This window comes from Hemicordylus capensis, chromosome 3 (assembly GCF_027244095.1).
Source record: "Hemicordylus capensis ecotype Gifberg chromosome 3, rHemCap1.1.pri, whole genome shotgun sequence".
NCBI classification, from domain to species: domain Eukaryota; kingdom Metazoa; phylum Chordata; class Lepidosauria; order Squamata; family Cordylidae; genus Hemicordylus; species Hemicordylus capensis.
Window position 1 is genome coordinate 332,616,706 of NC_069659.1, and position 25,869 is coordinate 332,642,574.

General features: G+C 43.7%; 1 protein-coding gene across 3 annotated transcripts in view; it reads right to left on the reverse strand.

The window, feature by feature from the left end:
- Positions 1-22,846, reverse strand: part of BCHE (butyrylcholinesterase) — a 79,145-nt gene extending 56,299 nt beyond the window's left edge. Inside the window, exons 1-3 of one of the 3 annotated variants that reach the window (XM_053312251.1) lie at positions 22,622-22,846; positions 10,289-11,813; positions 3,922-4,053 (exon numbers count right to left, since the gene is read on the reverse strand). In XM_053312251.1, coding sequence (XP_053168226.1) covers positions 3,993-4,053; positions 10,289-11,808 — 1,581 coding nt within the window. In that variant the 5' untranslated portion in view covers positions 11,809-11,813; positions 22,622-22,846 and the 3' untranslated portion in view covers positions 3,922-3,992. Of the gene's footprint in view, positions 1-3,921; positions 4,054-10,288; positions 11,814-22,621 lie in introns of those variants that run through there. The other 2 variants (XM_053312250.1, XM_053312252.1) reach the window with 2 other exon arrangements.
- Between the last annotated feature and the right edge of the window lie 3,023 nt (positions 22,847-25,869).

A 25,869-nucleotide genomic window follows, 5' to 3' on the forward strand; every position in this document is an offset into this window, starting at 1 on the left:
CACATTTGAAGACTTATGTGGTGGCAGTGCGCACAGCCAAAAAGAGATTCTGGTATGCGCGCATGCTGAATCCTGTCAAATTCGAACCGAGTTCTCCTCCACTTGTGCTCTAATCGCCTACCCAACTGCTTCAGCCCCTGCAGCTCCTCAGTATACCAAGGGGCCATTTTTGCGGCAGGTTGGAAGGGATGCTTAGGAGCAATTGTGTCTACTGCCCTGTTGAATTCCCTGTTCCAGGTTCCCACCAGGGCATTGACAGAATCACCGGCTGCACCAACGTCAAAATCCTCAAAGGCCTTTTGAAATCCCTCTGGGTCCAGCAGCCTTTTTGGACGGACCATCCTACTAGGTCCACCACCCCTGCAGGGGTGGATTGAGGCTGTGAGACCAAACTTAACCAGGTAGTGGTCCGTCCATGACAATGGGGAAACCACTGGATCCCCCACCCATGGGACACCCCCCTGATCCGAACAAAAGTCCAAATCAAGTGCATGGCCAGCAACATGAGTTGGTTCAGAAACTAATTGGGATATGCCCATAGTTGTCATGGCTGCTATGAACTCCTGAGCCACACCAGACAAGCCAGCCCCAAAGTGGATATTGAAGTCCCCCAACACCAAATGTCTAGGAGACGCCAACACCAACTCTGCGACCAGCTCCATCAGCTCAATTAGGGAGTCAGTTGGGCAGCGGGGTGGACGGTACACCAACAGAATCCCCAATCTATCCCTAGTTCCCAGCCTCAAAAATATGCACTCCATATAAGTCAGCTATCTCACAAGGGCCCTGGTAAGGGAAATGGTATTCTTATGGCCCACAGCCACTCCACCACCACCCCGCCCACTTCCCCTGGCCTGCTCCACGACAGAATAACCTGATGGGAGAAGCTGAGCCCACACTGGACCACTCACTTCCCCCAACCAGGTCTCGGTTATACATGCCAGGTCACTCCCTCATCCACGATCAAATAGTGTACAATTTTGGTCTTATTCTGAACTGACCTGGCATTGCAGAGGAGCAAGGCCAGATTCTGTGGGTCGTTGGAGTTGCTCCCTGAGGCTGAAGAGTTGACAGAACAGTTGGAAGTGGAAACAGTTACTAAATTACTGATTTCCCTTTCACTGTAACGGCCAGCTGCTCTGCCAGTGCCAATTCTTCTATTCCCCACCACAACAGAAATAGCTGCCCCCAAACTGCCAGGCACACCCCCAGCACCATCCCACTCAAGAGAGCCCAAACACATGTTTGCAAGAGGCCTGGCCCAACCCAACCCCCCAGCCCTCAGTCCCACCCCCGAAGGCCCAGCCCCAAAGGCCGGCCCCCTTCGGCGGCCGGCTTCGGCAGCTGCCTACGGGCAGCCTGACGTCCATGCCAACTGCTACGCCTATGGCAAGCCTCCTTGCTTTTAAGCTTGCAAGCTCCAGAAGCCACTCCTCACACAAGCAGCTCCCAGGACAGGCAGCAGGTGGAACTTCAGCAATCTTCAGCAATCTGGGAGGCTGCCAACCAGCCAGCTGGAACTTGGCAGCCGACAAGCAGGCTGCACTCCGTCTGTACTGGAATGTCCACAGGAGGCAGAGGGGCTAGATGGTGAGTCCCAGCAAGGCAGATGGAATGGCCCTGCTCCCCCTGTTACCTTCCCCTTTTGTGCAGTGTTTCACTTGTGCACAGTGACAAAATACCAGAAAAAGCCATCTTGATTGGATCATACATACTGTATGGTTTGATCAAGTTATTTTTGTGAGGTTTCTTACTAATGCACAAGAGGATACATGCATATGGATAAGATACCAAACAAAAATAATCTTAATTCAGCCATTGCTTTCCCCCCAAAGTTGCTTTTTCCCAGTGTTTTATAATTGCATGTGTGCAGCATGAGGGTTATGTAAAGGGGGTGTGGGGGGGGGTTGGGGGTAAGAGCTGTGCCAAACTTAATGTGCCAGTTTCAGAATTAATTTTAGAAATTATCCTAAGAAATTATCCTAAGAAACTCAGGTGTTCTGTAATGCCAACTGCAAGCTCCCCCCCCAATCAACTGCAAGCCTTGAGACATAACCAGAGGTGAGGTGAGAGAGCAATTCCCTTCCAACAAACAGCTTGCCTGCTCCTACTCCCATTGCAAAATATGTTAAGGAATTATAAAATGGAAAATAAAATAAATAAAATAAATTAATGCCATCAACAGGACATTTATTGTTGGAGACGGCAATGCAACTCTTCTCACGATTGGTGAGAAGAGCTTGTGGCAGGTCTTCAGGGAAATCGGGTTAACTGACCCCTCCCCGCAGACGATCACCGAGCCGTCTCTGGGCGGCCAATCATGACCCTCAAAATTACCAGCTCCATCACAGAGCCAGTTGGGGCAGTGGGGATTGGGGACCACCCGGCCCTCGGAGGTCCCAGGATGCCCCGTGCAAGTGTGCAGGGCATTCTGGGGAGACCCCATTTGGTAGACTGATATTCTCAAGTTTCATTCTTTCACCTGAGAGTGACTTCCTACTACTGCTTCTTCTGCAGCTCCATGAGATAATCAGCTGCTGTGATGCAGGCTCTCTATCCAAATTTTTATTCCCCCAATGACTTTGTCCCATTAGCTAAGCAGAGTCCAACCTGTTTGATTTGAATGGGAGACTTGATGTGTGAGCATTGTAAGATATTCCCCTCAGGTGATGGAGCTGCTCTGGGAAGAGCAGAAGGTTTCAAGTTCCTTCCCTGGCTTCTCCAAGATAGGGCTGAGAGAGATTCCTGCCTGCAACCTTGGAGAAGCCGCTGCCAGTCTTTGAAGACAATACTGAGCTAGATGGACCAATGGTCTGACTCATTATATGGCAGCTTCCTATGTTCCTATGTTCTTATGAGCTGTGCGTTCTCTTCACCTGAGACAGTCTACTCCCTCCAATATTGGTTTTATTTATTTACATTTATATCGAGCTCTTCCTCCAAATTGTCCAGAGCAATTGACATGGATGTGTTATAAGTGACAGGCCCAGAGTCATGTTCATAGCTGTGCGGGGATTTGACTTTGGGTCTCCCAGGTCCTAGTCCAACAATCTAACCAATTATTCACAAGCACGTGCAAATGCGGGCTAAGGGACACCAGCCCAGTTTTCCACCCGTGTGTGAATCACTAGGATCAGGACGATCCAGGCGGCAACACGGTGGCAAACCCACCTAAGTAGCCTCCCTTGAAAATGAGATTAAGAGAGTAAGTGCTCCCTTAACCTCGTTTTTTTTGCTCGTGTATCAGCCACGGTTGTTTTCAGCCATGGTGGCACACTCGGGGAGGGGAGGGGGATCACCATAATGCAACACACACTTGTGCGGTGCATGATTGGAGCTCTGGGGTCAAGGCAAAATGAGGCAGCACATCCCACCACGTCAACCCTTGGAGCTGCTAAGATAGCCATTGCTCGTCTGGGTGGGCAATCCGCCCGCATAGCAAAGGGGAGGCAATCATCTGCTGGGAAGGTAGGTTTAACCTGCCTTCCCAGAAGCTCGCCCATGAGCACTTCTCACTGCTCGTGAGAAGAGGCTCACTGGCTCCTAGGATGGGAGAGTTAATGCAAAATATACAGTAAGGTCATTCACACAATCAAAAACACAACCATCCACCCTGGTTTTCCTCTTAGCTTCCTACCACACAACCAAAAAATTGGGAGCACACACAGCTCCCAAACCTGGGTAGAACACAGTTTTTGACTGTGTGAGTGACCTCAATTATTTCTCTTTCAGCAGTCTAACAGGTGGTGCAAAGTTCTTCTCTTCAGAAATATATTCTGAGCCTTCTGTGCCCGCCCCCATATATATATATATATATATATATACACACACACACACACACACACACACACACACACATATATATATATTCTCCTGCTCCTTTTATTGTGGAAGGATGTACAATTATTGTATATCATTTACATCTTGTTTGCAAACTGGTAGCTGTTGCCTGTAGGGCAGAGCAAGTCATTTCCCCCCCAGCACTGCTGCTTTTAAAGGCAAATGAGAAGGGCAAGGATGTTTTTCTTCTGATCTTCAAGTAGAGCGTTCGCCCTGTTGGAATGGAAATGGGTCTCGATAAGAAGGCTGCAGTTATCTGTGCTGAAAGTCAGGCATTATCTAGCAGGGCATCATGAATGTCATAGACTCACTCCTTTTGCTTCCCAGGAAGACAGATAAACACTGTTATTCGGATTGGTTTTGAATTTGGCCTAAAGCAAAATTGTGAGGCAAATGTGCAGGTCCCTGGTGAGATGAAACATCTGAGGAATTGTAAGACAAGCAAAAGGAGTCTTGATCCTACAAGTGAAACTTTTGGTGGGGCGAGGATGGGCAGCAAATAGTTGTACCCACATTATGAAGCTGCTACATAGTGAAATGTTGAGGTGAATAGGAACACAGAAACATAGGAAGCTGCCATATACTGAGTGGGACCATTGGTCTATCTAGCTCAGTATTGTCTGGATAGCTGGTCTTGTGGTAGCAAGCATGACTTGTTCCCTTAGCTAAGCAGGGTTGGATATAAATGGGAGATTAGAATTGTGAGCACTGTAACATATTCCCCTTAGGGGATGGAGCCACTCTGGGAAGAGCAGAAGGTTCCATGTTCCCTCCCTGGCATCTCCAAGATAGGGCTGGGAAAGACTCCTCCCTGCAACCTTGGAGAAGCCACTGCCAGTCTGTGTAGACAATACTGAGCTAGAGGAACCAGTGGTCTGACTCAGTATATGGCAGCTTCCTGTGTTCCTGTGTTCACAGACACAGTGGTACATGACCTATCTCACTTGCAAGTTCTATATAAGCAAAGGTCCATAAAACATGAGAGAGATAATACTGCAAATGGGTTAATAATATATCATATATCAAATGAGAGGTACATGGGTCATTTCCCAAATTTAGCTGCTTGTATTTTAATTCTCACCTTATATCTATATATATTTTCAAGTGGTATCGTGATGGGTAAGATGGGATAGGACCAGAGGCGTAACTAGGGAAAACGGCGCCCAGGGCAAGCACTGAAATTGCGCCCCCCGCCCCCCCCAACATACATCTGACTGTCACGTAATCTACTCTTCCACCAGTGCCTGCCTATGCTCACATTCTGCCTGGTACAGAAAGTGATCCTCTATAAACACAAACTCAGCTATCTGGCCTCAAGCCACACCCCTGTGATTAGGGCTATTACAAAATATCTGTGTATTCAGGAGGCCATGCAATTTTTAAGGTACACCATAAATTCAAATATTAATTTATCTGAAAGTTATGCTTGTTAATCTGTTTGAGCAACAATTAGAAGCCACTGTTGCTAAAAGAGATTTGAATGTGTTTTTATTTTAACTTTTTATATTATTCATTAGATAGCACTCTACGTGTAGGTATTTCTTCATAGTAGTCACTTAGTGCTTCCTCCATTTGTATGCCTTTCACTAAGTGACAGTGTAATGAGAAAAGCTACAGTAAGTGAAAGTAGGAGGCAGGTATAGGAGTAGTATTGGGAGTCATTGTAAATTCTTCTTGGAGAAGGCGCTGCCAGTCTGTGAAGACAATAGTGAGCTAGATAGACCAATGGTCTGACTCAGTATATGGCAGCTTCCTATGTTCCTATGTTCTTTTTAAGGTAGCCAGATATCTGGATGACAGCAGTATTCCATTAAATTTCATGGCAATTACTGTCTTTAATAAACACAGTGTTGGTAGCACTAAATCCCTACTCACTGCCATACAATCACTGCAAAGAGTAACCCTGTACTCTTTATGAATACTTCAGCCTGTGTTTAAAGCAACAAAATCACTTTCTGGGAAAATGCACCTAGCAGCAATCAGTACACATCATATTAAAACCAAGATATACTGAGCAGCACCTTCATAATTTTTAGTGACACATTTTGGGTTATAGTGGATAGATTGCAGGTTTGTATGCGTATTAACTTGTGCCAGTTATGGCTAAAGAACAATCTTAAAGCCCCACAATAACTAAACCACAAAGAGACATTTGTTAATACAGGTCACATACCACTTTGTTTCCATATGTAGTTGCTTGAATATATCAATGACAAGGACACTGATATAGTAAAATAATATGAAGCCTTATAGTAAAATGATATATTTAGCTCTTATTAACTATAGTTAATGGTGGGCTATGAACTGAAGCCCTCATAAACATTGCCACCACCCCCCTTACTCCACAGTCTTACCACACTCAGCTAAGCCAGTGGAATAAACATCTATCTTCTGCCCACGGAAAGCAAGACAAGTGTTATTTTTTTAATACTTTCCAAGCATTTAAGTTCCAGAACATGCAAGCCAGTAAAGTTTGGAGTGCTCCCTCTAGATTTATTCGAGTTTCTAAGTGCTTTTACAAATCACTGGCTGAGCTTATTTTAACCATTGCTCATGAGGTCTTAGCCCTGGTGCCTGTTTTTCATGGCAAAGCTCAGCCAAGAACAAATGAAATTAAACAGAATGCCTTGGAGCATACACAGAGTGCATTTGATCTGGAACTCAAAAATGTGTAATGCTCCCTTCCTTCTGTCCTTTACGAAGCTTCTGAAAACGTATCTATTTTGCCAGGCTTTTTATTTTTAGTGTGGGGGTGGGTGGGTTGTGTTGGGTTTTTTTGTTTGTTTATGGCTGCTCCAACAAATGCAAACACGGTTCTGCAGCAGGCAGGCTCCCTGCTTCTGCCCCCTTTCCCGCCTTTTCGCAGAAGATTTGGGAATCTAGACAGCGGGGAGTGGGTAGGTTGCTCCCTCCGCCAGCCCCTTTGCGGAATACATAGGGGCGCTGCCAGGGCTCCCTTACTTACTGCTCCTGGACTGGGCTTTGCCTCCGAGCGAGCAGCTTCTCTCTCCTGCCTCCAGCTGGAGGGCTCTCAGCGTTCCCGCCGCCTTGTCTTGTCTCCCGACGCGCCCAGGCAACCCTCACTTCCGGCTTCCATGCGACTTCCCCCCACATACAGAGTGGCTGCATTCTGCCACTCTGTATGTGGGGGGGAGTCGCATGGAAGCCGGAAGTGATGCAATAATCATTTCCGGCTTCCATGCGACTTTCCCCCACATACAGAGTGGCTGCATTCTGCCACTCTGTATGCGGGGGGAAGTCGCATGGAAGCCGGAAGTGAGGGTTGCCTGGGCGCCGCGGCGCGTTTTTTGCATTTTTTAAAATTTGGGATCGGCAGGGGTCATGGCAGCGCCCCCCACGTGACCAGCAAAGATGGCGCCGGGGGCACGTGCCCCCCCTGCCCCCCTATCGTTACGCCTTTGGATAGGACTGAATTTGTGTCTTTAAAATGCAGTGGAAGATGCATCCAATAGTCCAGTCTTGAATCACCAAATGTGTTTATGTTGTGCAGCTATTCGGGCAATGGTTTCATCACATGATCTTTTCGTGTTCCTATCCTCCATTGTGAAAGTCACAATTTTAGAGCCTGTGGTAAGGAACCAAAAAAAATGGAGACTGCAGTTCTAAACATGATTTCTGAGTAGGGATGTGCAAGTCAATTTGAATTTGAATAGATTTGAATCAAATCTGGATGAGTCGAGTGATTCGAAATCAAATCAAATCACTGCTTAAAAGGGCAATTCGATTAGAGAGCTGCTTGGCACTTTTTAAAAACCATTCAAGCCCCCTGACTGGTTTTAAAAAGGCATCAAAACTGGGTCAAATGATTTGAATTGGATTCAAATTTGAAGTGGATTTTCAGACCAGATTTGAATTGGATTCAAATTCAAATTGAATTTTTGGAATTTGATTTGAATATGAAATTAATTTTCTAAAAACTCATTTTGTGCACATCTCTCTTTCCGAGTACACCTACTTTTTCAATGAGATGGAAAAATTTTCATAACAGGGGCATGCATGTGGAACCTACCTTTATACCCTAAACCTAGCATGTAAGGCTTATTAAACTGGCCATTGAGGGTTCCCCACCTCCACATCAATTGTTATAAATAACAGGTTGGAATAATTCATTCTTTAGAAAGAATACAGAGTTCATATGCCAACATAAAATTAATTAAGAAGCAGAAAATTCAAAGGTAGCGCCGTGTAGTGGTTACACGCATGCATGTCTCTTTATGAACAATTTGGATTAGGACTGGGGAGACCTAAGTACAAATCCCGATTCAGCCATGACACTCTTATATGAAAGTAAAGCTTTTACTGCTGCTGCACACATACAATTTCCCTCTCTGTGTGTGCAAGAAGCTGGTGGTGGTGAGGAGCTGTAAATATAAGTGGTGGCTGGTGCAGGTGCCGCCAAGGGGTGGGGAGCTGGAGGCACCTTTAAGTGTAAATTAGTAGGTGCTTGTCTCCTGTACTGCTGCACCCGAAAGCTCTTCTCGGTAGCATCACACTGCCCAACACCAGCTGCAGCAGAGGATCGGCTCCATCACTCAGCTGGCCTTCACACCTGTGTAGAGGCTATTTGCTGGGCATGCAAATGGCCTCCAGCAGCTGAGTGGTGGATCCTCTACTACATTGGGTGCTGGGCAGCACGCCACAGCTTTCAGGTGTGGTGGTAAGGGAGGTAAGCACCTACTAATTTACACATAAAGGTGCATCCTGCTGACCCCCTGGCCCCCACACCAGCCCCACTAAGATATAAATTTTTGCAACTCAAAGCGGTGGCCTTCACTTTTAACAGCTGTTATGACAAGACAAGGTTTAGTTCTCTTTTAAGGTAGGCAATAGATTACTAATAACTCATCTGTGGCTGACATACTGGGTAAAATTACATGCACATCGCAACATCACGTCTAGCATTATAGTCAGTCCTATTATAAACCCACCCGATACTGTCAGCTTGTGGAAGTGACAGAAATAGGAGAAGTCTTGCTTAGAGAGAATATGAACTTCCATGTAGCTGCCATAACAGTATACAAGTATTATTATTAATTGCTAGGGCAACTAGCAATAATTAGCACAGCATCCCTCCAGTGGTGGTTGCTGGTGTCTATTTTATGTTTCTTTTTAGATTGTGAGCCCTTTTAGGAGAGGGAACCATCTTATTGATTAATTATTTATGTTCTATGTAAACTGCTTTGAGAACCTTTCTTGAAAACTGGTATGTAAATATTTGTTCTAAAAGTAGTAGTAGTAGTGGTAGTATTGACCACTGCTGCCACCATTGATACTCTCCATTACTAACGCCATAACCACTACTACCACCATAGCCTATAACCTATGTACTATAGTATTACACTAACAGTATTTTTATTAAGAGAAGAAGAGGACGACCAGCAGCAAGGTGGATGGATTCAATTATGGCAACAATGAAGACACCACTGAGAGACCTTAAAGGCCAAGCTGAAGACAGATATCCTGGAGAGAATCTATCTATGTGGTCGCTAAGAGTTGATACCGACTTGACAGCACTTAATAAATCAATTTTTTTTGGAAATACTTTGCTTGATATTTTCCAGGATAACACAAAAATATAGAAACAAAATAGGCAATGCAATTTTTGACATCCAAATGCTAAAAAAAAATTCACCCTTGGCAGAAATACCTCAATAAAGACATCCCATATTTGAACACAGTAGCTGACATACTGGGCAATATTACTTGCACATCACAACATAATGTCCAGCAATTGCAAAAATAATGGCCAACACCTACACAACTGTGACTGCGCTATTTTTGTGTGTAGCACAACAATCCTCTTGCACAACTGCATGAACATTAGGTTGTGACATGCACATAATGTTTCACAGTGCGTCCACCAATATTTTCACAACTATTAAGCATTTAATACAAAGTTCAATTTTTCATACCTTTAACATATCATTAAAATATTATAACATAGAAATTGTAATATTTCTGATCTGGTATAATTTTATCTACATAATTGTAAAATGGCATCCAACTTTATAAGAAGAAACACCTATATTCTGGGTGAATGGAATTGGTTAAATAATAACAAAGAGCCACTTTTGTAGCAGTGGGCAGGAATTGCCCTCTTTGCTAAGTAGGGTTCACCATGGTTTGCATTTGAATGGGTTACCACATGTGAGCACTGTCTGATGTAAGAGAATGGACAGGTGATGCTGGAGAGCTGATGCCAGAGTAGACAATACTCTGGGTAGACAATACTCATAGTAGATGGACCAATGGTCTGACTCGGTATAACATATGTTCCTATTTTCCCAGTAGTAATAGTAGTAGTAGAAGAATGAAGAACTAAGCTCTCAGTTTTGCTAAACATAGAAGGAAAAACTCATAGCAAAACAACAACTCAAAACTTTTCAGGATAGAAAAGAAATCAAAAGGAGAAAAAACACATACATACCCAGTTTTTGCAAAACTTGCCCAATATCTTAGGATAGACCTACTCAGTGTTTCCTCTGCTTTGGTATAATTCACTCTTCTCTCTAGAGGTAGTCCAAAGACAAACTCTATTTCATAACCATGTGGGACTCCCATCCACTCCGGCCAAGGAAGTTTTGAAGATCGGTGCTCAAAGAAATATAGAAATGCACTGTTCCCAGCACTGGCAAATGCTTTTAGGAACTCTACCACAGGGCAAATGAAATTGTAATCCCCAAGGATATCATCCATAGCATTGCGATAATTGAAAGGGTTCTGCTCATTCTCCCACTCTGAATAGTGGAAACTGATAGACTCCAACCCAACTTCACTTGATTCTGGAAAGGAGAGCTTCAAACCTGCCCGGAAATTTGTTTCATTGATGAGGCTGTTGTTATCTTTGCTGAAGCCAGGTGCTCCATACACAAGAAAAGCTGTCCCTTCATCTCTATTCACACCCATCAAGATCTGTGTTTGCTTAAATTTCCCATCCTTCAGCAACGTTCCTGGCATGTCAACAAGGAAGTCCCCATCAACAACTGGAGTGAAATAAAGTTCTAAAAGAGCGCTGTATGTTAAGACGGACACTTCTTTCTCAAGTATATCTTGGGGATCTTTGTTGCGTAGACAAAAAATGGTTTCGGTTTCATTGCTTCTGGTGCAGTGGACGAGTTCAGCTAGAGCCAGTGTTCTCCTCTTTGCTTCAGAGGGTGCAAGTGCGCCCCAAGGGGCATTTCCAGAACCACTTTGCATGACTGCCCTAGTGAAGAGAGGATAGCTTTTAGGAGAAAGAAGATGGTAGCTGACAGACCCTGCTCCAGCACTCTCTCCAAATAATGTCACACTTTTAGAATTGCCACCAAAGACTTCTATGTTGTCCTGGACCCACTGAAGGGCCAGCCGTTGATCAAACAAGCCTGCATTTCCTGGGGCTTCCACATTTCCTGGCAAGGCCAAGAATCCTAACGCCCCTAACCTATAGTTCATTGAAACCACAATGACTCTTTCAACTCGGGCCAGAAATTTGCCATCATAGACAGGCAATGACGATGTCCCAGTCTGGAAGCCTCCTCCATAGATCCATACCATCACAGATGCATTCTTAGGCTTGGGAGAAGGTACCCATATGTTGAGGTAGAGGCAATCTTCACTCAGGTTTGTGTTGGGGTTCCACATCTCGGATCCTGCAAATCCAGGGAAAGTGTTGTCTATGTTCTGATAACAAGAGTTTGCATACTTGGTGGCATCCCAAACCCCCATCCATTTTTCCCGAGGCTCTGGCTTTTGGAACCGAAGTCTACCAATAGGTGGCTTTCCATAAGGAATTCCTAGGAAGGCTGTTACAGTTCCACCAAGTACAGGCAAGTTCACCCCTTCTACTATTCCATTCTTAGTGGCAATGATAGTGTCTTCTTCAGTGCATACCTTCTGAACACACATGAAGAGCAGAAGAAACCTCATGAGGATGCCTTTGTGGCTGCATGCTCCATTCGTGCACATCATGATTCCTGGAATGAATGAATAAATGAATGACATTTGGAAGCAAGTCCTTTAAACAAAGCAACACAGGACACTTCTGCATTCAGAAAAGCCCTAGCCTTAACATATTAAAACACAGGAGATGTGCCGCAAGAAAGATCAAGGAAAACTATTCTCAGAGATCTGACCATTCTGTTATATTGCTACATACCCAGTCTAAAGAGCAGTGGAGAAGAGTAAGGAGGAAATAAGAGTCATTAAAGATAATAATAATATTAAAAAAGTTACCACTGGGTTTCTCCTAAAGGAAATGTCAAGGTGAATTTGAAAGTCCACACACTGGATACCAGTTGGAATATTTGAGGGAAGCAAAAAGAGCTTTAAAATGCCTAATAACATTTCCCAAGGGCTGTTTCACTGTCACCTAGGCCAGTGATCTTGACTATTTTTCAATCAGGGGCCACTTTGGCAAAAAAAGAAATACAACAACAACAAAAACCTTCAGTGTGAGAACCATTTCCAACTCTACTGACCTCTGCCCAGTACTGTGTTTTTCTCTGCTGGAAGGGCTCTTTAAGAAAGATGGAATCCTCTCTTAAGTGCTCTAGGGAGGAAGTGCTGGGAAGGGGTACATGCCAGGGAGGCTGTGTAGGGTATTCAATTTGGGTCAAAGCTTGGCACAGGCCCAATAAACTATTAGTCAGGGAGCTGCACTTAGAATTGAGAGTGGCTGTCATGGACCCCAGGCCTTACAATGAAGAACATTAACTTAGGTTGTAGGGTTATTTTATCTTACTGTGTACACTTAATGCAGACCTTTAAATACCACAGTGCGGCCAGAGGTAAACAGCCAAAGTTGCACCTAATTTGCTCTCTGGTCCTATCGTCTGTCCTCATCAAGTCTCTAGGTAAGCCACACAGCAGGTGAGGGAGGGGATGACAACAAATCCAGGAAAGAAGAAAGTAAAAGCACTATCCTGCTACACACAGCTCGGTTGAAGGCAACAGCCTTCAACCCACATAAGTTTTCCTTCAGCAAAAGAGAAGACAAATTTAGAAGTTCTTGTTCAAGCTTAACAAGGAAAAATGGTTTCTGGAAAAGGGTGTGTGTGTATGTGTGTGTGTGTGGCAAAGGGAACTAGAGATTGTCTGGGGGAGGTAGCTGACCTTGATATTGGATGGGAGGGCCCTTCAGGGATGTTCAGACCCCAAAAACTGCTATTGCAGGCAAGATTAGTTCCTAGTGTTTGACTAGGACTGGGCAGACGCAAATTCAAATTGCCATTCAACCATGAAAGTCACTGGGTGACTCTAAGCCAGTCACTTATCCCTCTGCCTAACCTACCTCAACAGGGTTTGTTAGTGAGGAAAAACATAACCATGTAAACTTCTCTGGGCTCCTTGAAGGAAGAACAAGATAGAAATGTAGGAAACAAAAAATGTCCTTTGTGCAACTAATTCCATTAAACCTAGTCCTGCTTTCTGAGGCGGCAGAGAGCAAACCTATCTTCTATGTGGCAGCGGTTCAGGTATTTGAAGAGTGCTAGCATGCCCCACCCGCTCTTTTCAAAAGTAAGCATACTCAGTTCCACCATCCTTTTCACATAGGCCTTCGTTTCCAGGCTTCTGAGAATTTTAATTGGCCTCCATTGAACCCATTTCAATTTGTTCACATCTTTCTTAAAGTGTGGTTCCAGGAATTGGACACATTACCCCAGATGAGGCCCAACTAGTGCTGGATAAAGTGGACCTATTACTTCATGTGATTTGGAAACTATGGTTACACGAATGCAGCCAAAACTCACATTATCCCTTCTGCAGCTGCATGACACTGCTGACTCATGCTTCGCTTGTGCTCAACTGCAATCCAGAGAGCATTTTCATGTATGCTACTGCATAGCCAGGTATCTCCCATCCTATATTTCTGCATTTGATTTGTTCTTTGGGGTTTTTTTGGCATAAATGAAGAGATCTGTTTCTGCTGAATTTCATTCTGTTAGTAGTTGCAGCCCAATTTGCCATTTTAGAAAGGTAACTATTAATCTTATTCCAGTCTTCAGAAATGTTAGTCATCCCTCCCAGTTTTGTGTCATTTGCAAATCTGATGAGGATTGCCTCCATGACATCATCTACACCACTAAGAAAAATGTTGAAGAGTATTGGGACCAGGACAGAGCGTGGCAGCACCCTACACACAACTTTCTGCATATGGTGAGGAATCATTGAGTAGGGAAGTGCACAGAACTGGGTTTTCTGGTTCAGATCGAATCCAAGACAGATTCAAATCAGACTGCACCAGTTTGGATTTGCCCCCTCCAGACCGTGGCCTGCTCGGCTTGAATTTGAGCTGGTTCAGGCTTAGTTTGAGAGGGTCGGGGGCTTCCCTAAGTGTTATATTAGTTAGTAAAATCGAAGTACTTACTTCTGCCAGTGGCTGTGGTAGCTGCTGGGGGTGCTGTGGCAGCCACAGGAGGGGGTTGTGGCAGCTCCCACTACCACGCAGGCCTCCCCCTGGGTCTTGTGGGCCCGGTTCAGCCCAGTTCAGGCCCAGTTTGGCCCTCTGGCAGCAATATTTTTGGTCACACAAATGGCCTTCACTAATGTGCGGAGGCCAAAAACATGACCACTGTGCATGCACAGAAGGCAAAAATGGGCCTGAAATGGGCTGGACCAGGCCCAGGAGATAGTGGGGGGGGGGGGGGCAGCAGGTGTAGGGGGAGCGGGCAGCCTGAGCATGCATAGAGCTGGATACCTAGAGCACCTGGCTTGAGCAGGAATCCATGAAGACATTGCACTGCTCGTGCAGTACTTTCAGGGATATCTGGAGGCTGAGACTCATTTTCCTGGCCTTCAGAGCTCTGCATTTTGTTGAATGCTTTGCTGATATCAAGATCAATTCTTTTAGCTATCCATCCATCCATCCGTCTGTCCGTCAGTCAGTCAGTCAGTCAGTCACAGACCAACACAATTCTCTTAACTAGATATCAAGAGAAATCAGAATTCCCATGTCCCTCTTAGGATTTATAAGGTCTGATAGGATTCATTTTTTAATTTCTACTAATTACTTCATTTTTATTAAGATTCTTATGGACTGAATGCCTTATAATCTGTATAATTTTTGGAAGAACATTGATAAACTGAAATGGGTTCAGAGGAGAGCAACAAAGATTGTGAGGGGTCTGGAAACCAAATCCTATGATGAAGGACTGAAGGAGCTGGATATGGGAAGAGAAGCGTAAGGGTGGATATGATGATAACCATCTTCAAATATCTGAAGTGTTATTGTCACATAGGAGGAGTGGACTTGTTTCCTGTTGTGCATGAGCAGGTCTAGAATGAATGGATTGAAATCAGAAGGAAGCAGTTTAGTTGAGACTTTAGGACGGATGTTCTCAGCGGCGTAACTACCATTAGGCAAGGGGAGGCAGTTGTCTTGGGGCCCCACTGCCTCAAGGGGGCCCCCAGAGGCATATCACATGACTCCCCACCCGCCCATGTTGCACCCCCTATGAATTATGTTGAGTCTCTTGGAGATCGGCAGGAGCAGAGAGTAAAGAAACTAGATTCAATGTGAACTACAGTAGATATTCACCGTATTCAAAATGGGGATGTGAGTGTGAGTGCACTATATATTGTGAAGTGGGGTTTTTGTGTGTGTGTGTATCAGCGAGGGGCCCATTTTAAAATCTTGTCTCTGGGCCCCCTCCAACCTTGCTATGCCCCTGGATGTTCTAACTGTAAGAGCTATTCTACAGTAGAGTGGTCAGCTCTCTGCTGGAGATCCTTTAGCAGTTTCCTGTAACAGGGATCCTATAGCAGTGTCTTCCACTAATTAGGAGCAGGAGGGGGACTAGAAGATCTCCAAGATTACTTTCAGCTCTATAGGTTTCTATTGGTTCTGAGAATGAAAGCAAGTTCTATTAGTGCCATAGAATGTAATTCATCTGGCTCTGATCTCATTTAACATAGAAAAGTTGCTTTCTGACCTTAATCTGCAGCCGACCATTCCCACTGTGTTTGTGAGGTTTCACACAGTTCCCTTTTGGGGAGAAGAACGAGGCAGAATAGGAGGTAAGCAGTTTCACCTTCTCTTCTTGACCTGTTAACATTTCCTCACTCTTACTGATCACCGAGCCTACCATTGCTTTTTGACAAATTGGTATCTCTGTAACAAAATGCACTTAATTCCTGTTATTTTGCCTCCCTCAAACTATCAGTGTGATGCATGCTTCTTTTCTTTGGCCTCTCCATCTTATTGGGCTGAACTCTGTGATGGTTATTTCTGAGTAAACCTAGATAGGTTCATATGTTTTTTCTTATACTGTGTTTTGAAAATAGCCAGCAAGTGCATAACAATATATTATAAATAAAAGAGATCATTACAACAGTTGTTTGCAGTATGAATTGATTTTAGCATTAATATCTTTATTATTTGCAAGACAAAATAGATGCTTTGCTTACTTTCAGAATAATGTTTCGATGATATAAAAAGTGTACCAAGATCCTATAAGTGTTCAGTATTGTTTTCCTTTAATCAGTTACTAGTTACTAGCTTCTGTTTCTATGAATGAATGATTGTGATAAACTCATGTGATGGCTTATACCTTTATTTTTTTTCCTATTTCCATACTCATGGTTATTTAGAAGTAATCCTGCTGTGTTCACTGGGGCTTACTCCTAAGTAAGTGTGCATAGGATTGTAGCCTAAATATGCAGATATAAAAATGCACCTGAAAAGCAGGCAAGATTATTTATTTGTTTATTTATTGTTAAATTTTTATACCAACTTTCATTTTAAAAAATCCAAAAATGATTTACAAACATTAAAAAATACATAAAGCTATAGAAAAGATTAATCACATTCTGACTGCCTTGACCCCTCCCACCTTAAAAAATGCTTTTAGGGTACTCACAAGAGAAACATAAAGAATTTTGAGAAGACCAATAAATTTTTTGAGGCATTTCATAAATCTTTTGTTTGAGCTGCTTTTGCAAATTGTCTTCTAGGGAAAACTGGAATCCCTCAGAACTCCTTCAGAAATTGTTCTATTTCCTCATTCAGACAGAGAACTGGAGTTGCAGGGACCTGCGGTTTTCTTACTGTTACATCTGAGTACAATTTTGGCTCCATCCATAGTGCGACCCAAGGTTGGACAACAGAGACTTCAGTTTGAAGACTCCAAAGACAATTCACTCGGTTTGCAGTGAATTTCACTGCACAAAACCAGGGGTCCACAGAGCCTCCATTCCGTCTGAATGCAGCACTAGAGGCTGCATTCAGCCAGACTAGAGTTGAGGGAGGAAGATCCTCCCTCTCTCCCTCTGTGATTGGATGTGTGGGCTGTCCTTCAAGCAAGAAGGAAGCCCACACAGCCTGTTCCCCCTCCTCTCTGCAGTCTCACTGACAGCAGAGAGGATGCTCTCCCTGTAGTCTGTATGTGGACAGGAGAGGAGGTTGTGGCAATGAAGCAGAACCATGGGTCCATTGGACTCACAGTTCCATGTTACATGCAAATGTGGCCAAAAAGGAAATCAGTAATGGCAGACCAGTTTCACTGAAATTTTACTTCCCTACTATCAATCTTCCTTGGCAATGTGGAGCCACAAGAGAATACCGGGTGTGTGTTAAGGTGTTCTCTCAAGCCCTATTCAGACATTGACCTGGTTCACACAATCAGTCAAATCTAGGTTAAATGTGGGTTTCATCTAGGGTTATAAATCACCTTGGCGTGGTTTCCCACAATCATATTAATGTTGGTAACCCACACTAAAGCTAGATTAGGATGATTGTGTGAACCAGGACATTATGTTGTACAAGTGTACAGATGTCTTACATGCTCATACCAGCCAGCATGTCCCTATGTTCCCATTCAGGTGAATGGGAAAATAGGGACATGTTGGCAGGTATTCATGTTTTTCTGTGAAGTTAGTTAGTTAGTTGTTTATTTACAATCTTAGATCAAACATTGTTTTTCTGTGAATAAACCTGTGTTCATTATAAAGTGAACAGGTCCCTGCAATGCATGGTACAGATAGGAAGTTTACTACTATACCTATGTTCAACATAACATGTGATAACTGTACCTGTGTATAGAGCTTTACCCATGTGCACTGTACACTTTTTGTAAGGTGTGAAAAGGGCTTCAGTTTGCACAGAGTGATGGTGAGGCCCAAGAGACCTGGACAGAGCTCTGCATGAACTGACATTGACTCTCTGACTGCCTTAATACTTGCACTATGGAAAAGATTTCTGGAAGATAGAAATGTAAACACTTCTAATCTAGGTTATTGTTTGCTAAGTGTTACCCTTGATTCTGCATAAATATACCAGTTTGAGTCAGAAGATTGTAGAACAATGTAACAAATTTTGGATTTTGTAGAGAGAGCCCCCCTGTTCAAATACATGCTGTAACATGTTCACTCAAGTCTAACCTAAAGGTAAAGGTAAAGTATGCCATCAAGGCAATTTCGACTCTTGGTGCCCACAGAGCCCTGTGGTTTTCTTTGGTAGAATACAGGAGGGGTTTAGCATTGCCTCCTCCCGCACAGCATGAGATGATGCCTTTCAGTATCTTCCTATATCGCTGCTGCCCAATATGGGAAACATACCAGTGGGGATTCAAACCGGCAACCTTCTGCTTGTTAATCAAGCATTTCCCGCTGTACCACTTCACAGTTTTTCTGAGAAATTTGTTGACACACACACACACACACACACACACACACACACTTCTTTGTTTTTAATTACCATATGTTTTCTGCCTTATCTGGTTTTCTCATGAATTGTTTGGGATTCACTACTTTAATAAACTATTGTGCTCCTGACCTTGGATGCTGCCCACAGTATAAGGCATAGAAACCCTCCAGCAGAACATTAGAATATTCTTGGTAGTTTTTCTTTGGAGAGCAGGAATGAGGTGGGGGGAGGGAGGGAGGGAGGGAGGGAGAGAGAGAGAACTCTGTGGCCTCAATACTGTTGCTTTAAACAGTCTGTCCTAGGTTATCAAGTACTCCTTCTATCCTTAAAAGGAGTGGAGTTAATTTCTGTGGAAAATACAGCTGTGCAGCTTATTTGGGGCCGTTTTGCTAGTTGCCTGCTCAGAGTTGAAAGCTGAGAGTAGAAAATAGGAACATTTTTGCTTGAAGTGCTTCCTAAGTATGTGAGAGCATCAAAGGAACAGAAGGAAAGAGGGGGATTATCGGAGACAATATTTCACAGATTCAGCCGAATGAGAGAGCAAATAAAAAAGCTGGCGCACATGAGCCAAGTATTTCAGGGAAGGATTTAAAGTGATAGTAGACCTTATGTAAAGCCTCTTGGGGCAATTCATAAAGAACTGTAGAGCATTATCTAGCATTAATCTAGACTTGAACTTTGCTCATCTAAGATTGTACAGGAACCTGCAGACCTGTGAACTTTATGGTTGTCAGGCTCTCTGTGATGACAAAACTGCCCCAGGGTGTACACAGAATACATGTACAAGGTTTATCATGGTCACAGCCCTGAGTCTTGATCTAGCGATTAGCAGTACAGACCAGCAGGAGAGATTGGAATCAAGTAATTTGAGCTCGTAAAGCTGACAGCACTAATAATCCATTTAGCAATAGGAACTAAGGAACATAGGAAGCTGCCACATGCTGAGTCAGACCATTTGGCCATCTAGTTCAGTATTTTCTACACAGATTGGCAGCGGCTTCTCCAGGGTTGCAGGCAGGAATCTCTCTCAGCCCTATCTTCGAGATGCCAGGGAGGGAACTTGGAATTTAGATGCTCTTCCCAGAGTGGCTCCATCCCCTAAGGGAATATCTTACAGTGCTCACGCGTTTAGTCTCCCATTCATTTGCAACCAGGGCAGATCCTGCTTAGCTAAGGGGACAAGTCATGCAAACATGGTACATGAATATCCTAGTTGCTGTAGCTTTTCCTTTAGGCCAGTGATCTTCAATACATTTCAAGCGAGGGCCACTTTGGCAGAAAAACGTTCAATGTGAGAGCCATTTCCCACTGTGCTGAACTCCGCACAGACCGCCTTGGTCGGCCTGATGGATGATCTCCCAAGGGGAAATGAAAGGGGGAGTGTGACTGTTGATCCTTTTGGATCCTTCGGTAGCTTCCGATTCCATTGACCATGGTATCCTTCTGGGTTGCCTGAGGGAGTTGAGATTGGGTGGCACTGTTTTACAGTGGTTCCTTTCCTACCTATCTGGCAGATTCCAGATGGTTCTGCCTAGAAACTGTTGCTCTGCAAAGTGGTCTAACATGTGCATCCCTACATAAGATAAAATACAACAAATATAAAAACAGGATAAAATGTTTAAAACCATTTTATGAGATAAAACCAATTAAAAGTAATTTAAAGCCTGAGAAAACAGGTGCATCTTAAAGGTCTTTTAAAAACAGCCAGCGATGGAGAAACTCTGATTTTAACAGGGAGTTCCTGTTAATTCCAGAGCCCCAGGTCAGCCCCAGAGAAGGACTGGTCCTGAGTAGTGACCGTACTAGCCATAACTCAATAGTAGATTCCTTGCTTTGTATGCAGAAGGGTTCCTGGTTCAATCCTTAGCATCACCAGGTAAGCTAGGAATCATCACTGTTTCAAATCCCAGAAAGCTAAATGGATTAGTTTTCCTACAATGGACAAAAAAAATTATGGGTTAAATCCTGCCAAAGTTAAGCAATTTTAAATCCCATTGGATTAAATGAGAGTGCTTTTTAGCATACTAGCTGGCCCAGCACAGAACATTTGTGCGCTAGTTCTCCCTGCCTCTAACCCCCACTAGCTGTTCCGGCCCCCTGCCTTGCCTTCTCCCACCTTAAGTAACCCCTTGCCATCTGGGATTCTGGCAGAGGCAGCAGACTCCTTCTGTGGGTCCTCTGGCCACCCAAATGACAGGTTGGAATGTTTTTGGCCCATATCGGGGCTCTGCGCACGCAGAGAGCCCCAAAATGGGCTGAAAACAGCCTGATCTGGGCAACAGGAAGGTCCACAGAAGGAAGTTTCACTACTTCCACCACCATCCCCACCTTGGTCTCCACGCTCCATCACCAGCACCGTGTCCCACTGGCTCCATCCCTGCTGCCATCCCTGCCGCGATCTCCCCTCTCTGCCACCTGTGGCAATCGCCCATGCTGCTGGAGCATCATGCCCCACTCCACCATCCTGCCTGCCATGGCCACTCTATCTGTATCTCCTCCTCCAGGTCGCAGCTGTGGTAGGGGTGGCACTTGCCATGTATGCCCTAAGCATTTTATATATATAGATATTTTAAATTAATGAGACTTGAAAACGCTAGATTTTGGTTGGATTTTGTCCTATTTTTTCACATAGTCAAAATATAACAAAGATAAAAATGTGGGATTCTGATAATAACTCACATGTCTAAACGGGAAAGTATCTGTAATTCTTTGGATACATTCACACAATTAACAAGCATTCTGGTTAAAAAGATAATTGGTATTAGTGAGCCCAGTGGAGCTGATTGTGTGAATGCAGAATTTTTGGGCAATCCTGGTCAAACCACTCCAGTTAACCAGGATTCAGTTCTGGTTCTCCATCTGGGTTAAAAGTGGGTTAAAAAAAGGAGTTTGACCAGAATTGCCCTAAAACTCTGCTTTCATACTATCAGCTCTACTGAGCTCACCAATCCTGAATAACTTTTTAACCAGGATCTTTGTGCCTGTGTGAATGCAGCCATAATATCAGCATAGAAGACATCAGTCAAAGTTAATATACAGTTACGTCTCAGATATTTGTTATAAAACCTAAAAGGAACCAGAAGGGGGAAAGTTTGAAAAGCAGTTATCCATAACAATGTTTCCACAGACTCAAAAATGCTTGTGAAGCCTAGTCTTGTGCATATACAAGTCCTACGGAGTGCAGCAGTTCCTCCCAAGTAAGGGTGTTGAGGATTGCATCCCGAATGTCATTTCAGCATACATGTACATATACTTGGTCCTATTAATTTCAATGTGATACAAATGCACATAGCTGCATGTTGGCTTGCAGCCAATGTTATCTATTAAATATGTACACTTAAACCACTTGTAATGTGGCACATCTCACTATTATCCATGTTAACAGTTTGTGCACATATTTTAATTCTCCATAAGGCTACAAGTTAAAGCATTCAAGAATTCCAACATTTAGGCATCATGGAACAAAGCTCTCAAAAAGTGTCTTGAAGTTCTTTTTCAAATCGTCAAAAACCAGCAACCAAGCGAAAGTTAAACTGCAATTGTTTGGAATAAAACATTTGATTCTGTCCCTAAATGAACACAGGTAACATCAAACAGAATGAGCTAAATAAAACTAACTTTATTTCTTGCAGAATAAAAGAGGTCAGAAAATTGCTGTAGGCTGTCAGCCAAATTGAGATACATGGTTAGTTATATTTACATATTTTTTAAATAAAGTTTATTTCCATTAGTCTTAGCCCATGAAAGTTAAACAGAATGCACTTCAGTATTCTCACTCAGTGAAGCAATAAAATTCATTTCAATGATTGTTTCCTCTCTTTGCAAATCCTTAGCCAACCAAGAAATCTATACACAAGGCAATGTAATCTCTATTTAAATACAGAAGATGGTTGAATTAATAAATGATTTCTTTTCGTTCAGTTTAATTTACTTAACTTCAAATCCGTTGAATAATCCTATAGTTCGATACACATGCCTGCTTATTTGCTCCATCACTCCATTTGCAGAATAGACTTTGTATTCCCAGCAGAGCAACAAATGGACAGAGCGTAACGTTTTAGAAGAGTACAATTCCCACACAAATCGAGCTTAACTATAACTTACGTGGATAGCAATGAAGAGAAATAGAGAATCTCTTACCCTTGTTTGTATTAAAGAGACTCCAAAGTTTGTTTGTTTTTTAAAAAGAGCCAAGTTCTTTAATACTTCAGCAAAATGCAGTGTTCAGCTGCTTCTTTAAAGCTTGCAAATTGGACTGTGCTGACATTATAATCAACTGTTTAAGACAAAGCTCGCGAGACCTTGGCAACAGCAATTTGATCTGAAAGCAGGCGGTCTTTATATCTGACATCTGTTCAAAGGATAATGGCATGGTTGTTGAAAGGCTTCAGAATGAACATGTAGGGAATTTGAGTGCTCCAACTTTTTAAGGATTTCCTGGAAGGGGGGAAATGTAGGGAGATGTTTATTTACAAAAGACAGTCTATTAAACGCATTAAGTACAGAAGCATGCCCAGATAAAGAACGTTTTACTTTTTCACACCAGGAGATACCTTTATTTTTGTTTTTTGCTTCTCAGAGAGAGGACTATTGATTAGAGAAACAATTAATGTACTGTCTTTGGTTGGTTCAAGCTTGAAATCTGTGATGGCTTGTGGGTCACCACTACCATCATTTTAAAATCTATTTTTTAAAGGTTTGTTTTAAGTAAAGCAGAAATATTGCTGAGAAGGGCAAAAGAAAATATGCAATAAAATATTCAACATGGGTCCCATGTTGCATGTAAATTAAAGGAGAGCTTGTCTTGTGGTAGCAAGCATGAATTGTCCCCTTTGCTATGCAGGGTCTGCCCTGGTTGCATTTGGATGGGAGATGACATGTGAGCACTATAAGAAATTTCCTTTAGGGGATGGAGCCGCTCAGTGGCGTAGCAAGGCTGGCGGTGGCCCATGTGTGGCCGCCGCGGGCCCTGGCCCCGCCGCTGCATCTGATATCAGACACAGCCCAGCTAGCCACACCCCCACATCTGATGTCAGACGTGGGGGCTTGGTTCCCCAGATCGATTGGCCCTACCATCAATAAACAGTTAAGGGGCTGCAAAGTGGGTGCTTTCACAGTTTCGCTCAAACTAGGGGAGGACAGCAGAGGACGCCTGGAATGGGGAACTGTCCCAGACTGAACCCGGGCAAATACACAGCAGCCCCCTCAACCACGGGGGGTTCCCTGGGGCCGACCACGCAAAGGATCCCCCGCAGACTCAGGCACAAGAGACGCACCTGGCACAGCCCTTGTATTCACAGCGACTCTGGTCCTCGCCAGCTCCAATTCCATTTCCAAGTCGCGGATTATGACAACACTTCACCACCCTTCAGTAGCCCTGCAGCCTGCATGCAAAGCCGCCCAGTACCTGTCCACGTCACAGCGGTTGCCTCAGCCGCCTGCTCGCTCCCAGGGCTCGTCCCTTACTCCGAGGAACCTGCTCTGCTCCCCATCTAAAATGGCAGCTCTACCATCACGGAGACATTGATGCCGTTCCGGCCATGCTGGCAATGCAGTGGGGCCAATCAGCAGCGAGACTAGGAGCGGCTCTCCCTGCCCAGTTAGTGAAAGTCACTCCGACCATGCAGTGTGACCGATTTTGGCACCATGCGGCTCTGTTGGAAACAAAAATAATGCCCCTGCATCTGACATCAGATGCAGGGGCATGTCTGGTGCTGCACTCGCAGCCCCTGATTGGTGGGTGGCCTGGGTTCTTTGAACGCTTTTGCCCAATGGTGGCTCTGCCCCTGTGGCCACTCTGAGAAGAGCACTTGCATGCTTGCATGCAGGAGGTTCCAAGTTCTGTCCCTGGCAGCATCTCCCAGATAGGTCTGAGAGAGACTCCTGCCTGCAACCTTGGAGAAGCCGCTGCCAGTCTGTGTAGAAAATACTGAGTGAGATGGACTGAGGGTCTGTCTATGTTTCTATGCTCCTGAAAAAACTGGAGACTCCTGTGTTATTTGGCAGAGTCCTGGAATACTGAGGCTTAGTTTTAGGGATATTTTGAGGTATCTGCTATGGTTAAATAACCCCAGATTTCCTTTCTAATTAATGGATATAGTAACCAGTTAATTAATAAGTGAACCAGAAGAATAAGTGATCCAAACTGAATGTATATCTAATCAACGTGTGTGTGTGTGATTGTGTGTGTATAACCCACCTTGCATATTTATTTAACATCCCTGATATTGTTTCCTTTGGTGTGGGATCTATTAATTTTTAACACATGGGCTGGCATACCATGCAAGGGTATGTTGGCCCAGTAATGTTGCATTCATTCAAGTGCAGAAATTGTGCAAATTATGCTACACAAGATTAAGATCATTATCTCAAATGGGTTTACTGTTATGTAACATCATTGGTGCAATTTGTGCAATTGTACTGCTTGCCTACATGCAACCTTAATGGGTGACATACCCTTGTGTGCTATGTCAGACAACAATTTGTAGCATATATTATTCTAGATTTACATAGTGAACAAAAATATTTACAAAGTGGTGGTTGTCCAGATGACATTACAAGTGACTGGAGAATGCACCTACTGAAGATGTAGTTCCTAAATTCTTTAGTAGATTAGCCAACTAAGGATGCATCCAGACATCCAGAACATGAGTGGTGAGTCCACTTTGAGATTGCACTCACCCCTGTTTGGGTCAGATGTGTAATCTTCTTTCTTTGTATTAAACTCAAAGAAAACCCTTTCTTCCTGTTTGCAACCAAACAGCTGTGCACAATGCCGATTGGTCAGACCCTTTGACAATTAGAAAGAGACTTCCCCACTCATTTTTTCAAGGTTGTTGGTTTTTTTAATGGCCAAGCTCTTCTATTGACACTAAGTGCAAAATATAGCCAAAAAGAAATTGAGAAGAATGGAGATATGATACATTAATGATAATAATATTTTAGAGCGGCCACTGAATTTCTTCTAAAGGAAAATGTCAAGGTGAATTTGAAAGTTTCTGCTTGGGTAAAACAGTGATAACATTTTGAGGGAGGCATGGGGTTGGGGGAGGGGATAAAGAAGAAGAGGAGGGAGGGAGTGTTGGATTTGAAGGCAAGTATGTGTATCAGCCTTGGTGGGAAGATGTGGAGAAGCCTAGCTTATCCAGCAGTAGCGGGGGAAATGCATGGGCATCTGTTATGTGTCTGAATACATCCTAAGAGACCATGAACAAACCGTTTATTCACACTGCTTGCTCTGTAGAGAAGCTGCTGTTTCAAATAATGGAGAACAAAGATTGATAGGTGTCAGGACTGACCCGCCCACTAAGCAGACCTAGGTGGTTGCCTAGAGTACCAATTTTTTTAGGGGGACTGTGTAATAACCGGTAATTTTACTTCCCATGTCA